Here is a 16343-nt window from a genome sequence, read left to right as displayed (position 1 = left end):
TGTTTACAGTAAGTAATGGCATGGTATCACCTTGGCACCTGTTCTATTGCAGGTTATGCACTTGGAGCAACAGAACAAGCTTTTGGAAACAAAGTGGACCTGCCTTCAGCAAACAGAACCTGATCAAAAGAACAGTACTGAACCTCTGTTTGATAACTACCTTGCCACGCTGAATAGGCAGCTGGGGATTTTGTTGAATGAACGGGAACAGCTGCAGTCAGAGCAAACCAAATTCCAAGATCTAGTTGAAGAATATAAAAGCAGGTAAACTGAGAGTAAAAGTAACAAGAAGTTTTATATTTCTATATTGGCCCAGTTTTTCAAATCAACAAAGGGTACTTTCTACTCCTTGTTTCCTCTGACATGGAAATGCTTAACTTCCATCTGTGTCTATGTGTGTTGCTTGTAGCTAACTCCCAGGCACCTCTTTTGTTAGAGGAACGAACTTTTAGCAATAGCATCTAGCAGACATTAAGGGGACTATAGTATCTGTGAGCAGGGATACAAACCTCCAGATGGCACCTGGAGATCTCCTGCTATTACGGTTGATTTCCAGATGGCCAAAATCAGTTCACCTGGAGAAAATGGCTGCTTTGCAGAGTAGACTTAATGGCATTGTACCCTGCTGAGGCCCCACAGACTGAAACTATGATCTATGACATGCTTCGTCCGATAGGCAGGCTTTGTTAGGAAAGTAGATGTCAGTTCAGCTTGTTAAATATTTTAGCTTAATGCTACAGATGGTTGTCCATTCCTCTGTTGTACTGATTACTTAGAATGGTCAGCTGATGTTCCTCAGTAATTTGTTGTTGCTGCATGTGATAAATTGGGTATTCCAGTGGCAACAAGAGTTTTGTGATGTACAGCATTTTAATAAAAGTGATAAATATTAGACAATAATCCCTTGAAAGCTTTGTTAGTACTATTAAAGCTTGGAAAAGGTAATTCATCTCCCCTGCAGCTGAGGGGAGGAAGCAGGTTTAGTTTAGTATAGAAAGATAAAGGTACATACAAAGACTGTGAGTTGTCTTCTTTTTGCATATTTGTAGACAAAGAAAATATTAGAATGTTAAGGTTCTAGGGTTCTCTCCTTCAAAGGGAACCAAAATCCATTAAACATTAACTACACATGAGACAGAGAACTCTCTGTCTGGGGCAGGGATGCTCTGTATTCTTGGTACTTGGGGGGCACAGTGGGAGGGCTTCTAGTGTCCTGGCCCCACTGATAGACCTCCTGATGGTGCCTGGGTTTTTTGGCCACTGTGTGACACAGAGTGTTGGACTGGATGAACCATTGGCCTGATCCAACATAGCTTCTCTTATGTTCTTACGTTGACTTTCAAAAATTAAAAAGACATTAATTCAGAAAATTTTAAAAATTCAGTAGTGGAGAATATTGACTCTACAGAATCAAAAGAACTCCAAAGGTCATGCATTCTTAAAAAAAAAAACACTCTTGAACTAGGCTGTGGTTCCCTGTCGAACTGCATCTTCTGATCATGCTGACTAAGTTGGAGGACCATTTTTGCTCTAAACAACAAGCTTCACAAGATGAGGCTGGAAAGGTCCATGACACTTCTGACATCAGCTCTTGGCAAGCTGGCTCTTGTGTGATGGCTGCAAGCACTGAATCAAAAGGAGGGTCACTAACTCTGGGCTCACACCATTGTTCTGAATTCCCCCCTTTATTATTTGCATGGTTACCTTTAGTACACCATGTTTAATTAAGATACAGGGCAAATGCTGAATGTCTATTCTGTTGTTCTTCTTTATAGGGTACATTTCTATGTCATTCTTTCTTCAAATGGCTCATGGGTTTCTGTATGAGAGAATTAGTGAGGTGAAGTTGCTAAACTTTGAAGTCCAATCGAAAGCAGGGGAGGGAGGCAGAAGTTTGGCTGGAAAGTGGTGGAAAGGCATATTGTTGCATAGCCCCTCTTCCCTGATTCTAGTCTCTTCCTTTAAATCACAGCCTCAGTACCTGCTTTATGTTAGGAGAAACCTGAACAATTACATATAATGTGTATGAGCCCAACATTGTCCCCCTTACCCTGATTTTTCCTTGTCTGCACAGCAGTTATTTAAATCTGAAAGTACAAACTCTCAGGGACTTTTCTCTTTTTCTTCCCATTTAAAGGTATGAAGAGGAAATTAATCGACGTGTGGCTGCAGAAAATCAATTTGTTGAGCTGAAAAAGGTTAGTCAAGGAAGTAGAGGATGTAGAATGGACCATTTTATCCCACTTTTACAACTGATCTCCAGCTGGCAGAGATCACCTTCCCTGGAGAAAATGGCTGCTTTGAAGGGTGGACTCTATGGCATTGTACCATGCTGAAGCCCCTCCCCTTACCAAACCCTACCCTCTCCTGACTCCACCCCCAAAGTCTCCAGGTATTTTCCAACACAGACCTGGCAACCCTAGCCCTCATTGATAAAGAGCACTAATTCTGAGGGGAAGGATTTAGAGCGTGCACCACCCAAACAATTGGTGCCTCATCAAAGGGGGCTAATACATTGGAAAGCAGGGAGGAGGGAAGAAAAGAATGTGGCAGAATAATGTCATCTTTCTGGAAAATGTTGTAGATCACTTTGATGATCTTACGTTCGAAAAGCAGAATATAAATCAGAGTTTGAGGCAATGAGTGCTTCAAATGCCCACTTGGAATTACTAGTGTATTCACAAATGAGAATTTGTTGCTTTAATACAAAAAACCCATCATACAGTCGATTTGATGGGCTTCACTCTGTTTTTACAACCACGGTTTGCTTGAATTTGCAACACATGTTTATTCTCTTTCAGGATGTTGATGGTGCATATGCTTCTAAGGTGGAGCTGGAGGTTAAACTGGAAACCTTAAGACAGGACCTAGATTTCTTCAGATGTTTTTATGATACGGTAAGGAACTTTTATGCAGCGGTTATTCTTGCTTTCTCTTCTGGAAAAAAAAGTCGTCAATGTGGGGGAAGGCAGCAAGAGGTACTTACGCTGCTTCTTTCCTTCTCTGCATCCAATGTAAAAAGACAGGGTTGGAGGGACAACTTCTACCTGCATCCTTAGAAGATCCCAAAAGATTCTGACCGTTTTCGCACACAGCTTACCTCGCAGTCACAATTTTGTTCCCTCCTCAGCGTCCGGTCAGATTTCCCACCATCTGCGCCAGAGTTACAGGAAGTGCCGCGGCTTCTGCGTAGCAAACATAAACCGCTAAAACCCAGTTTATGTTTGCTATGCAAAAGCCGCGGCACTTCCTGTAACTCCAGCACAGAGGTGGGAAATCCGTCCAGACGTTGCGAAGGGAACAGGACTGTGACTGCAATGTAAGCTGTGTGTGAAAACGGTCTCTGGCAAAGGTACATCCAAGTGTGATTCTTGCTACTTCTGCTATCTCTGAAACATAGCACAAACCCATCTCTGTTCCATTGAGCTCACTCTGCATTTGGGGATAGAAAATGGGTCACTGACAGCCTCAAACATTAGCAGGCCTTTAAACAAAGCCAGATTCTCCTGCAATTGTCTCTACAGGACATGGGCTTACCAAACATGCTTTAAAGCATGAATTAAGGGTAAAACCATATGCTAAAAGCCAAACAAATGGAGCAGCCCAAAATGTTTTCCTCCAAGCTTATATTAGGTGAAATTGCTGGAAGTCTTGTCTCATTTTTGCAGGAACTGGAAATCTTGAACTCCATGACTTATGACACCAGTGTTGTTGTGTCCATGGACAACAATCGAGACTTCGACATGGAGGGAATCATTGCTTCTGTGAAAAATCAGTATGAGGAGATTGCACAGAGGAGCAAGGATGAAGTCAATATCCTGTATGCAACCAAGGTAAGCTTTAGGTAGAATGACCTGAGGTCTAGAGAAGTGAGCTGTATTGATTACCACTGAAGTGATATAATTGAAATGTAGTCAAAAGTTGGTTGCAGAATGAATGAAGAAAATTTAAAGCACTCAATTTCCTCATAAAATTTAGTACCAAGAGCTGCAGGATACCTGGGGACGTCACTGCAACAACGTTACGAGCAGCCGCCAAGAGATCCAAGACCTGACTACACTTATCAAAAGACTCAAGGTTGATATGGAAAATGCCAAAAAACAGGTAAGACATGAAGTTTGTGCAAAAAAGTAAGCAGTGGGGGTAGGGACTGGAATACAATGGCATTCATAACTGGGAATGTAAATTAAATTTGGAAGACTGTGCATAGGAATTCGATTGAGAATGTTCTCCCCCACTTGTCTCAGTTCTACCACAAATTACCTGCAGCTTACCACTATTTTTTACTCAAGTCCTTTGTAATTCATGTAATGGCCTGACTCATCCACTCATATAGGAATTTATATTTTTAACAAGTGCTTTTCTGATTCTGACCTCTCATAACTGAACCATTGTCTCCCCCCTGCTCCCCTTCTCATTCTAAATTTCTCCCATGGATATATAGAAGGCAAACCTAAAGCTTCTACTTACCTCCACCCTTTTCCTCATGAAGCACACATGACTTGTGTAACTTCTCAGGTATCCATCCAACACAGAGGTGGAGGGGGCATGGTTTGTGGTATGAAATGCCACAGAGTTTTAAAGGTTCCTTGTTTCTGAGGAAGAGTCCATGCTGAGTTGAAATTATAAAATAAAAATTATTTTCTGGAGCAAATAATGAAACTTCCTTGCCCAGTGCCATCTAGTGGTTCTATGAACAATTGGGAAGAGTAACAAAAATTTAGGCAAAACACAGTGAGCCTTTTAGGGGTGTGCATTTGCTAAACATTAGTTTGAAAAAAAGCCGAAGTATGCCCTTTTCGGCATTTTTAGGCTTATAAAAAGACAAATCAAATTCTCTGATCTGATTCAGCAACTGAATTAGAGAATTTTGGGGAAAATCCTAAAAAGTTCAGCTTTTTTTTTTCGGGAATCAGGAGGATGGCAGGGGGAAGGGAAGAACGTTACAATCTGAACAACAAACATCCTCTTCCTTTCATACTTCAGGGGAATCTTTTGTCTCTACAATTAGAATCATTAACAGGTCTGAATTTACTCTGAATGTGTTCCTCTCAATCCTCAAGGCTTGAACAAAGACCAGTCAGCCATCAAGTTAACAACTGTTTTATCAGTGTAGCAAAACAAAGATTAACTCAGTCAGGACAATGGGGGGGGGGGGAGGAATTGCATTTGCAAGATAGTTGCAACAAGTTTTTTATTTGGCTGCAAATAATAAATGCTCAAGATTGGTTAATATTTATAATTTCACACATACTCAGGAATGGATAGGAAAGGAATGGACTTCTGGAATAAAGCAATAGCTAAAAACAAGGCTAGTATGTAATGTATCACACCTAACCTTCTTTGTGTTTCCTTAATTGCACAGTATAGCTAAATTTGCTTTCCTTTGTAAGGCTGTTGTAGAAGGTTGGGCTGCTAGTGGCCAGCAGATTGGTGGGGGTGGGGGGGAGAGATGGGCAATCTGGCCTATGGGGAACAGAAACTCATGTCAGTCACAAGATCTTTCACATTTTGAAAATCTGTGCATGGCCAGAGAGTATAAAAGCAATCTGAGTCAGATTCCATGCTGGTTTGCTGTGCTGCTTGCTGACTGAGATTGTGTGGCTTGCTAGTTCAGCAACTGCTCTGTGCTGGACCTGACTGACTGCTGTCTGCCTACTGCTGAATTCCTTGGACATATCTGGAGGAAACCTGCTTCCTTGGAGGTTTTTAAACAGAGGCTAGATGACAGCAATGAATGTGAATTTAGGGGGAGGTGTTTGTGAGTTTCCTGCATTGTGCAGGGGGTTGGACTAGATGACTCTGGAGGTCCCTTCTAACTCTATGATCCTGCTCCCAGACTCCTGTCCCTTGCTGGAGGAAGAAGATGTCTCCTGGTTTGCCTGACGAAGTTTAAATATATTTTTATCTTAGATTTTTTTTTAAAAAATTGCCTACTGGGTTAAAGGGAGGGTTGTTATGGGGGATCTACTTTGGGTTGGGTGGGCAGGCTGCCCTTGCCTACGCATTTTTTAAAAAGTTTAATTGCTTTGTTGGGGGGCCTATGGGGGTTTGTGCTGTTTGTTGTACTTTCTCTGTGTGGGGCCGGGCCTGCCCTGGCCTCCTTGAGCTGGTGCTGTGCTGGTGGAATGACCTGTGACTGCCTGCCTTGTTATTGATAATGTTGAGGTTTTTGCATTTTGTTTTTGTTTTTTGCATTTATGTCTTCCTTGGAATTTCTTAAAAAGTTTGAGATAGCAGTGCTCCTGGTTTTCTGTTTTGTTTTGTTTTTGCTGTGTGGGCTGCCTGCCCAGGTTGTGTGTGAAGGTCTTCTTGTCTGCCTTCACAGAGCTTGTTCATGTGATTGGCTTGCTTGACCGAGGCCTGCAGTTAGCCTAGATAACAACTGTTGTTTTACAGTTTTTTTAAAATTATCCTGTTGGACTTGGACTGTTTCTGAGTCCTAGGTCTAGCTGCGTAGTGGATGATTATTGTGTTTTTGTGCAGATTTATTCTACTACACTGCACCAGTTGTGTTAATAGACGTTATTGTAAGTTTCTCAGTACTACAAGGTTGCTTTTTCAGGGGGAGGCTGGTTGTAGATTTCTGTTTAGTGGGTGCTGCTAGAAGAGGTTTTTAAATTTTTTATTTCCAGAAGGTTGCTTTTCAGGGGCAAGACCAGCAATCTGAGTCAGATTCCATGCTGGTTTGCTGTGCTGCCTGCTGCCTCAGACTGTGTGGCTTGCTCGTTCAGCAACTGCTCTGTGCTGGACCTGACTGAATGCTGTCTGCCTTTTGTATTACCCTGAGTGTTGTTCAGTGGTGCTTCTGGGTTTTTATAACTTAGTTAGGGCTATTATTAGGCTTTTAAAAATAATTAGGGTCTGAGACAGGAAATCCTTTGAGTAGCATTGTTGGCATAGAGCTTTAGCACTTCCCTCATAAGTAGGCCAGATATGATCTTAAAAGCAGGAGATCTTCAGGCCCCACCTGGAGATTGGCAACAATGGTTCCCCAGGAAATCCTTCCTAACCAATTTGATCTTTGTCCTGTTGGGGGTGTTTTTGTTGTTGTTTTTCGGTAATGCCATAGTAGGATTCCCTCTGCTGGGCACATGCACTGGTTCTACTGCTGACTGGAAAAACACCTTTTTAGATAAGAGATTTTCTTATTTGACCTTAGAACAAAGCAGGAGTCAAGTCAACATTTAAGACCAACCAGTTTTTATTCAGAATGTAAGCTTTCGTGTGCTCTCTAAGCACACTTCATCAGATGAGGGGATCAGGTATGATGAGGAGTGCTTAGAGAGCACATGAAAGCTTACGTTCTGAATAAAAATTGTTTGGTCTTAAAGGTGAAATGTGACTCCTGCTTTGTTCCACTGCTTCAGACCAACATGGCTGCCCACTTGGATTTATTTGACTTTAGTCATTTTTCCCCCACAATTGAAACCAATGGAGTTTTCACAGCCATTGATTTCAATTGGGATAGGGGCACCCTCTTTGGATGCCCACAAAATTGGACTCCCTGATCCAATCTTTTTGAAACTTGGGGGTTCTTTTGGAGAGAAATTCCAGCAGGTACCCAGCAAATTTGGTGCCTTTCACTCAAACCCCTTCCCCCCCCCAGCCCATGGAATGTACTCTATGGGATTTTTCCATTGACTGAAATGGCCCATAGAGTATAATGAAGCCAAAAAAAAAAAAAAATTGGGAATACCGATTTTTTTCAGGTTTTTTTCCATTACCTAATATGAGATTCAGCTTTCCAAGGGAATAACAATTTTTTTTTGTTTAATCAACCCAAAACCGATTTTTCCCCCCCTGCACACCCCTAGAACTTTTCCCTACCAAGATGTGGTAGTGTTGGTGTGAGGGGAGTTACACAGATCATGTGTTGATTGCCCCCCTCCCCCCCCTCCCAGCATGAAGTAGCCACTGAAATCAAACATATGGATCTAAGGAACCTTCCTCTAACTTCAGTGGTTCTTTCTTTAGAGGACGTCTCCTTGGGCTAGAAGAAGACTTCAGATATTTGTCAGTAGTAGGACAGGGGTAAGATCCACACCATGAACTGGTGCTGGTCCAGCAAGGCAATTTCTCTGTTCTTCTGTTAAGTTCTTGAACTATACCCAATCAAGTTTTTTTTTTACATATCTAGGAAAACCCCAAGATAAACACCTCAGTAAAGAGACTGAATGTGGTTTTCCAAGGCTAACTACTTTTTTTTGTCTATCAAGGTGGATGCATTACAGACTTCTATTGCTGAAACTGAGGAACGAGGGGAGAGTGCCCTGAAGGATGCCAAAGCAAAACATGCTGAGGTGGAGCAAGCCATGCAGACGGCTAAGGATGAGCTTGCTCGCCTGCTCAGAGATTACCAGGAGCTGCTGAATGTCAAGATGGCTCTGGATATTGAAATTGCCATGTACAAGACACTGCTGGAGGGAGAAGAGAACAGGTGGGTGAAAAAGAAACACCCCAGTGTTGCTAATGTTGCTGTTGGGATATTAATATCCATTAATCAAGGGGTGCTGAATGAATCAGCTGGCACTTGGATTCCAGGAAGGAATACTGCATCAAATAACTAGCTAAATCCCTTGTTAATACTTAATCAGCTCTGGATTATGGCCAAGGATGACGTGACATAGTTGAACTAGGCAAGGTGATCTGACAGCCTTGCCTTAAAATGCATCAACAGTCTTCACGGTTTCAATTCCAAAGTGATATCAAAAATAATTGGAATGCAGAACTAAATGTTATAAAGGGAAGTATCACCAAATGTTACATGTTCTCTTATCACTACAGATTTCTGTAGGGCTGGAACATTAACAAATATCCCTTTGCTTTCCCCTACAGGTTATGCAATTCTACATCTGTTAACATATGTAAGTAACTAATGCTACAAGCTCATGTATACATGAGAACAAACCCCACTGAATATGGTGGCTCTCGCTTTTGAGAAAATGTGCACGGGATCTGGCTACATAAAATCCATCCTACATTGTCACAAACACAGACTTATCACTGGAAATGTTACAGAGAGAATGCCTAAGCATGAAGACCAGTGTGGTATAGTAGTCAGAGTGCTACACTAGTGTCAGATTTGATTCCCTGCTCTGCTATGGAAGCTTTCTGGGTGACTTTGGGCCAGACACACATGTTCAGCCTAACCTACCTCGCAGGGCTGTTGTGAGGATAACAGTAAGGAAGGGAGACTGGTGTAGCCACTTTGGTTCCCCACTGATGAATGAATAAATATTTTTGATACTGGAAAATCCCAAATATAAGTCCCATGTGTTTAAAGTTAATTAAAGGGAATTGGGAGAGGGAAATGCCTCTTTACCCTTATATCTCAATAAGGAAAAGGACTACAAGCATATTTTCAAAACCCTAGAAATTCAGGGTGAGCATGAAGCTATAGGGGGGCAGTGCACAATACTTAAGTTCCCTGTTTGGGACCCCAGATATGTTTCTCTGTTTAACAAAATATATGCATTTCTTCTCTTACAGCTGTAACTGGCAGACCTACACATGATGGCAGAATTCGTGGAGAAGGGTTTGGAGTGAGAGCAGATGGAATACCCAGTTCCAGAAGTGCAAGGCATCACAGAACTACGTACAGTTCTAGGAGTGGAGGAATCCCTTCTAGAAGCTTGGCTGAGCATTCTCCTGTGGGTACAAGAAGCAGTGCTGATAGTCCTAGGAGCAGGGGATACAGTTCCAGAAGTGGGGGCCACGGCACTCACAGGGCCCGCATTTCCTCTGCAGGTGACCCTCCAGCCACCTCCAGGGAAATCCGCCGTAGCTCTTCCCGCGAAGGCCGTGCTGCTGAGCCTACAAGAAGCGGTATCCATGGTTATTCCTCTAGTGCCAGTAGATCGGCTGACCCCACAAGAAGTGGCTATTCCTCTGATGATCGCAGAGGGGATCGCAGAGATGTGAGCGGATGCCGTATAGTACATGGAGGGCACTGCTCCATCATCAGATAAACTTTAGGCCCAGAATGTTGTTTGGGGAGGGGGGCATGTTCTTCTGCTGCTCTGATAAAAAGCAACTATTCATTATGCATCAGTGCAATTGGTTATGAAACCCACAAATGAGAGCTCTGCACATTCACTTCTGTTCAGTCTTTAGCATCTTTGTACATCAGCAGATCTGTTGATGTAGAACACCCTGACCGAATCCTCATCCCTTCAAAAACGGAAAGCAGAGTTGATTTACACGTGGCTGCCAGGATGCCACAGAATAAATTTTCCACCACTCCCAACCATAATGTTTACAAGTTCTTATCATGTAATGTGGCAACATCACATCACGAGTCTCCATTATTATGCTCTCTGTCAATGGAGGCATCTGGGACAGGCACATGGCCATGTACACACCAACAGTGATCCTTTGGTAAGAGCTTGAAAACATTATGGCTGGGGATGGGAGAATTAATCTTGGGGGTGTTTTTAATAGTACCTGCCCCACTCTGTGACTACAATGTGCAGACTAGTTCTAAGTCCCATTGATTTCAGAGGGATTACTTAGGCAGTCTGTTCTAGAAGCAAAATGCAGAGTGGGTGGGAGGAGGGAGGGGATTTTACTTCTGCTCAACCTCTTTAGGCACACTGATCCTAAGTATGAATTCTTTAGCCTAACACTTCTTGATCCAAACACTGAAATCAATGGGACTTACTGTGAAGGTCAGGTTACTCAAGATCACTTTGTGAGGATTATTGATCCATCAGCAGCACTCTTTTAACCAGCCCCCTGAACTGACAACTAAACTTAATTAAATTGGGAAATGGAATCTAATGGATGACATGGAAGTTTTAAACCTATATTAGTGATTGTGAACAGAACTATGGGGATGTAGTTTTTCAAGTGGGGCAGGAGAATCAATCTGGTGCTGTTGGTTGCTATAAAGGCTCTGGTATCTGTTGAGTCTGACTTCCCTTAAGTGAGGCAGCTTGGGCCTTCCTCTTCACCACTAGACTCCAAACCTTCAGCCAGCTTGATTCTTGCCTGCCTGTCTCCAGAATGCTTGTCTGGCCTTGGGGCTGAGTGCTTGATGGCTCAGCCTGTTACTTGTGTTTCAGTACTTCCTAGTAGCATTCTTCCTGTTCTTATGCTTTGTGAGGTGCTTCAGGAACTGGATTTCATCCCTTTTGGATGGTGTGGCCTGTGATTCTGGCATATGATGCAGCAACTTAGCTGAAGCTGAGCAGGTCTAGGTCCAGTTAGTATCTGGATGGGAGACTACCTGGAAACCTCATGCATACTGCTTTGAGTTCCATGGAAGAAAGTTTGGAGAGATATTCTTATATCTTATAACAAAGTCCAGGCAGGCCCCTGTGTAGATAATGAGCAGTGCAATATGAATTTTCTCCATAACCTCCATATTAGGGGAACCTCCCTGCAAAAGAATCAACCAGACTGTGGGTATATATACCCCACAGAGAGACATGAGGCAAGAGTTTTGCCATCCACTGAGATTACTATAGAAACCAAAATGGCAGTGGAATTCTTAAGGGTGCTGTTCTGGCAGTAAAGCATCTGCCTTGCATTCCATAGTAGGGCCTAGTGAAGGTAGGTTCCCTCAATGTAGTATTAGCTGAGTTTAGGGGTGTTTTAGATGTAGCTGAACAATGTTGAGAGGGGAGGATGGGAGAAGTTAAAGGGAGGGGGAACTAGGATATGGGGACTGGGCAAGGGAGGGGAATGATAGAAATAGCTCTGAGGGGTGTGTAAAGGGAGTGTTGGGAGATGAGAAGGGTAGAAGGGGTATTCTGAGGGAGGTGGCAGCGCTGTAGGGGAAATTATAATGGGATGATGGGTAGGGGAATAACTGAAGGGTGGGGATGGGGAAGTGACAATCACGAAATCCATGGTGGAGGGGCTATTGTAAGGGGTAACGTGGTGATGGGTAGCATGTGGGGAGAATAGAAGGATGCAATGGGGATGGTGATATGATAGAATTAAAGGGGTGGAAAGGCAAAGCGAAAGGAGGCAGGGATTGAAGGGGAACAGTAATCTAAAGCAAATGGAGAACTGTTTTTTTTTTTTTTTTAATCTCCTGTCAGCTCCATAATTCATGCCTCTGGGCTTATCTACAATAAAAACATGGATCATTTTTCATTGTCACAGCTAAGTAATTTTACTCTGTAGTGTAGATACAGCACCTCCCCTTCCCTACTCCTTTAAACAGATTTAATTGTCACCAAAATTCCCTGATTAGTTGGTAGTACATATATACCTTTGGTCTCTCTGCTATAGCCGTCTGCCTTCTTCAGCTAAAGGAACTGCAATGGCTAAACAGGTTTCTGATCACTTGAACAAAGTACTTGCATTTGATGTTTATTTCTGCTTTTCTGCTCAATATGCATGGAAGAAAGGTGGTTGATTTTTGTATATTTATGCGGTTATTGTTAACCTCCCCCCTTTGCATATCCATGACTTGTCAAATGTTTCTTCTCCCTTCCCTTGGTCTTGCAAATAAAGATTAGCTGGAACTCATCTTGTGTCACAGAAGCATTATTAAAGTGCGAGCTGGCTCAGTGTCAAATATGGAGGATTCCAAATTATAGCACTGCCTGTCTAAATTGCAGGATGCATCTATATTTGTCAACGCATCTCTAGCAGTTTAGGGTTGACTGAAATATGACAAAATCCAACTTGCTTGTAAAAAGGTGGCTTCAGGTGACTGGGGAGAAGGATTATACGTGAAAACTTTCTCTTCCCCCACCCACACACAGAGGATTTGTTTTGTTGTTATTATGGTTTGCAACTGTAAACTATTGGCTTCAAAAAATTGTGTGTTTGCATTTCCCTACTTACTGAAAACTCAGATTATATATATAATACACATACATGCAAATATATACAGAACAAAGTTTGAATTCGGTGGCACCTTTAAGATCAACAAGGTTTTCATCAAGGTATAAACTTTCATGTGCAAGCACACTTCTTTATACACAAGAATCACCAACCTTCCAGGCTTTCTTCATCTCACAACATTTATTTTGGAACTTGGGAAAGAGAATTCTTGGGGTTCCAGGTCCCATGTAAAGAAACAGTCATATGGTTCAAGAAGTTGCAGTGGAGAATGGAAAAGGGGTGAAATTGCACCCTTCTATTTCTTCCATCAGCGTAACTGCTCTCACACAGTGGTTTTAAGAGAAAGTATCTTAATTCATCTTTACCTAGTTTTTCCCTGAAAGCCAACAGCCTGTTTCTTTCCCTCTTTTTAGGAACTTGGAGTTAGTTTTTAATCAGTTCTGTTTTTATAAAAAAAAAAAAATTCAAATAGAGGAGGGGGTAGAAATGGAAGTTTAACATTTTGGAATTTTAGCTGCAAATGCTCAGAGGCAGGCACTGTGTTCCCAAATCTTTTTACTCTTCTTCTAGAGTACCAGACTGTGATGTGTGAAACATAAAACAACTTACAAGGGCTGAAGTTACCCATGGCTGCTTTGATTTCTCCATAAGTGAAATCCATTTTTTAAAAGTGAAAAAAAGGAAATGAGACAAATCAATGGCGATATCTAAAAGTGAATTTTAGGTGGGGGATTCCCCTCCCCATAACAATGGTACTCTCACCATAAGCAGAAGTGAGTAATTTTGCACCCTTCACCCTCCTCACTGCAGCTTCTCAACCCATGTGGCTGATACAGTTTCTCAGGGTTAGAAATAGGTGCTGTGGGAGGAGAGCAGACCCATGACTTACAGTTACCTGGCAGTCCACTGGCAGCCTTCAGTCCCTGCTGCTTCAGCCCCCACCCTTGCTCAACAGAGTGATGGGAGCAAAACTGGGGGTAAGCAATGGCATAGCGTCACCTAACTGTAGCAATTGCTCCACGCTCTATGGTATTAGATATAAAAATTAGGAGAATTCCTAGAGGGCTCCATGATGCTATGATATAACTCATCCAGAAATGATATGTTGGCATTGTACAATATTGCTGTCCTGCAGTCTCTATCCATCAAATGCTCATGCCTGCATAAGGTTCTCAACTGGCCACTCTATTTTGACCACCAGTACTTTTTGCTAATGGATCTCAGAATTCAACCCATTATTTCTAAGCGTGAATAAAGGGTTAAGCTGTCTCATGGGATACCAAGCTCATGTTTTGCCTCCCCCCCCCCAAGAAAGAGTGCAATCTAAGTTTCTAAGAACAATTCAACAACAATTCAACAGGAAGCTGACCAGCAGCCGGCGTGGATGCCTCCGGAAATGTGGCAGCTTGGTGAGTTGAGGCCGACTGGGCAATGCAGTTAGCCCTGGCGCCCAGCACCAGAAAGGCCTATAATCGCTCTATCAAGCAGTTCCAAGTTTTAAGGGAACAGGTAGGGTTGAGTTTGAGATGGCCTATTCCTGCTTCGCATCTCATGCAGTTCTGCGTTCATTTAAAAGGTAAGGGGCTTGTGGTCAAATCCATATGGGCAAAGCTGGCCGTGTTGGCATTCGACAGCAAGATAAAAGGTTTTGCTGATACCACTGGCGATTTTCGGCTTCGCAAATGATGGAAGGGTGGGCCCGGGAACAGGGTCCCCAGCCTGATTCCAGGCAACCCGTTTCTCCTTCCATCTTAAGGGGCCTACACAGGGTTTGGAAGGCAGTTTGTAATTCTAAGTTCGAGGGTTTATTGTTTCATGCTGCTGCCTTGACTGCCTTTTTTGGTGTGCTCAGAGTTAGTGAGCTGGTGGTTGGCTCGTGTCATGATTCTTCTGGTCAGGCCCTTCAAGCTGGGGATGTGAAATTTGCGGGCAATCAAGTATCCATACAGGTACGCAGGTCCAAGACTGATCAGAAGCAGAAGGGAGTCGTTATCACCCTGGGTGCTTGCCGGGATCGGGACATTTGCCCAATTCTTGCTCTGAAACGGTACTTAGCAAGTCGGGGTGATCTGGGCGGCCCCCTTTTTTGTCACGAGGACAGGTCTCCTTTGACCAGGTTTCAGTTCTGGGTGGTCACTTCCAGGGCCCTTGAGAAACTTGGGCTGGGAGGGGTCAGATTTGGTACCCACTCCTTTTGCATTGGAGCGGCCTCCACTGCTGCTGCCATGGGGTATCCTGGACCTGTTATCCAGCGGGTTGGTCGTTGGAGGTCAGCTGCTTACAAAAGTTATGTTCACCCACTGGACGCGTGATGGGCGTACACGGGCATTTGTGTTCATCTGGTTCAATTGGTTGTTTTTCTATTCTCAGGTGCTGTGGTGCGGCGTGAGAGGCAGAAGATTTTGATCGCTGGCCACAGCATGGTGTTCTGGGCGGCCCACCAGGCTCGACGCTCGCCAATTGGATCACAATTGGGGCTCAGCAAGTGGGCCGTGGTCGAGTGGCAGGGCCGGCGGGGCCTTCGATGGTCCGGGCTCCTGCCTCTCTTGTTTCGGGGGAGGACGGGTCCTCCGCCACACATTTTGGTGATCCACCTCGGTGGAAACGACCTTGGTTTGTTGAAAGGGAAGGCCCTTTCACTGCAGGCCATGGAAGACCTGCGGAGCAGGTGGCCCGAGGTGCTGATTTTGTGGTCTGCCATCTTGCCACGCAGGGTGTGGAGGGCTGCTTGGGATCCTGTGGGGATCGACAGAGCCAGACGCAAGGCTAACAGGGCAATTAAGAAAGCGCTTTGTGGTGGCCTTGGTATTTACTTGCCACACCCTGCTATAAGAGTGGAAATGGCGGACCTGTATCTGCAGGACGGCGTCCACCTGTCCATGAAGGGTAATGGGGCCTTTTTGAACGATCTTCGGCTGGGGTTGCGGTTGGCTTTAGGCCAACCGGTGGGCCCAATTGCCTAAGCTGAGGCTTGGCATTGTGGTGGCTGAAGTTTTTTGTTGGCTAGTTAGGTAACTGGTGAGCACCCTTGGTTTATTCCCTGTTTTAGGGAATGTGGTGGGATGGTACGGCAGAAGGGCTGTACGGCTCTCTGCTGGTATGCCCGCTATAGGGTTCCCTCCTCTGGCAGGTTGGCTGGAGTCGGCGCCTGGCTGGTCGAGGGTATACCTGGCCTTTGCCGGCCTGGCATTAGCCGTTCTTATTGGCTACTGCCGGGGGCTGGGTGGCTCGCCCTGCCGGACTTGGAAGGGTCAGGGGTTTCCCTTGGCTTGTCTGGCAGTTTAGGTTGCCCCATGCCTTGTTTCGTTCAATAAAGTTGCCCTTTTTTTTCACCCATATACATGTGTTTGTCTCGTTCTTCCTACTGGGGGGGCAAAAGACTGAGCCTTGCTGTTAAGACCAAGTCAGCATTCTGTCTCCTACTATGCTGCCAAAGTGTTTTGTAGGATCATCATTCATTTGATGCTCCTGCCAATTGGCAGATGACAGGGGACACAAGAAATGTGAGATACAATAAATCAGCACACACAAAAAATAAT

The 16343-nt window shown here is 43.9% G+C and overlaps 1 protein-coding gene across 1 annotated transcript in view; it reads left to right on the top strand.

Moving 5' to 3' along the window:
- LOC132581041 (keratin, type II cytoskeletal 7-like) overlaps window positions 1-15767 on the top strand; it is a 39327-nt gene extending 23560 nt beyond the window's left edge. Inside the window, exons 3-11 of the mRNA XM_060252078.1 lie at window positions 53-264; window positions 2138-2198; window positions 2802-2897; window positions 3669-3833; window positions 3979-4104; window positions 8220-8440; window positions 8839-8867; window positions 9751-9933; window positions 15175-15767. Coding sequence (XP_060108061.1) covers window positions 53-264; window positions 2138-2198; window positions 2802-2897; window positions 3669-3833; window positions 3979-4104; window positions 8220-8440; window positions 8839-8867; window positions 9751-9933; window positions 15175-15767 — 1686 coding nt within the window. The remainder of the gene's footprint in view (window positions 1-52; window positions 265-2137; window positions 2199-2801; window positions 2898-3668; window positions 3834-3978; window positions 4105-8219; window positions 8441-8838; window positions 8868-9750; window positions 9934-15174) is intronic.
- Window positions 15768-16343: the final 576 nt, after the last annotated feature.

Source organism: Heteronotia binoei, chromosome 13 (genome assembly GCF_032191835.1).
Source record: "Heteronotia binoei isolate CCM8104 ecotype False Entrance Well chromosome 13, APGP_CSIRO_Hbin_v1, whole genome shotgun sequence".
In the NCBI taxonomy this organism is placed as follows: Eukaryota; Metazoa; Chordata; class Lepidosauria; order Squamata; family Gekkonidae; genus Heteronotia; species Heteronotia binoei.
This window is presented reverse-complemented; position numbering and strand designations above follow the sequence as displayed.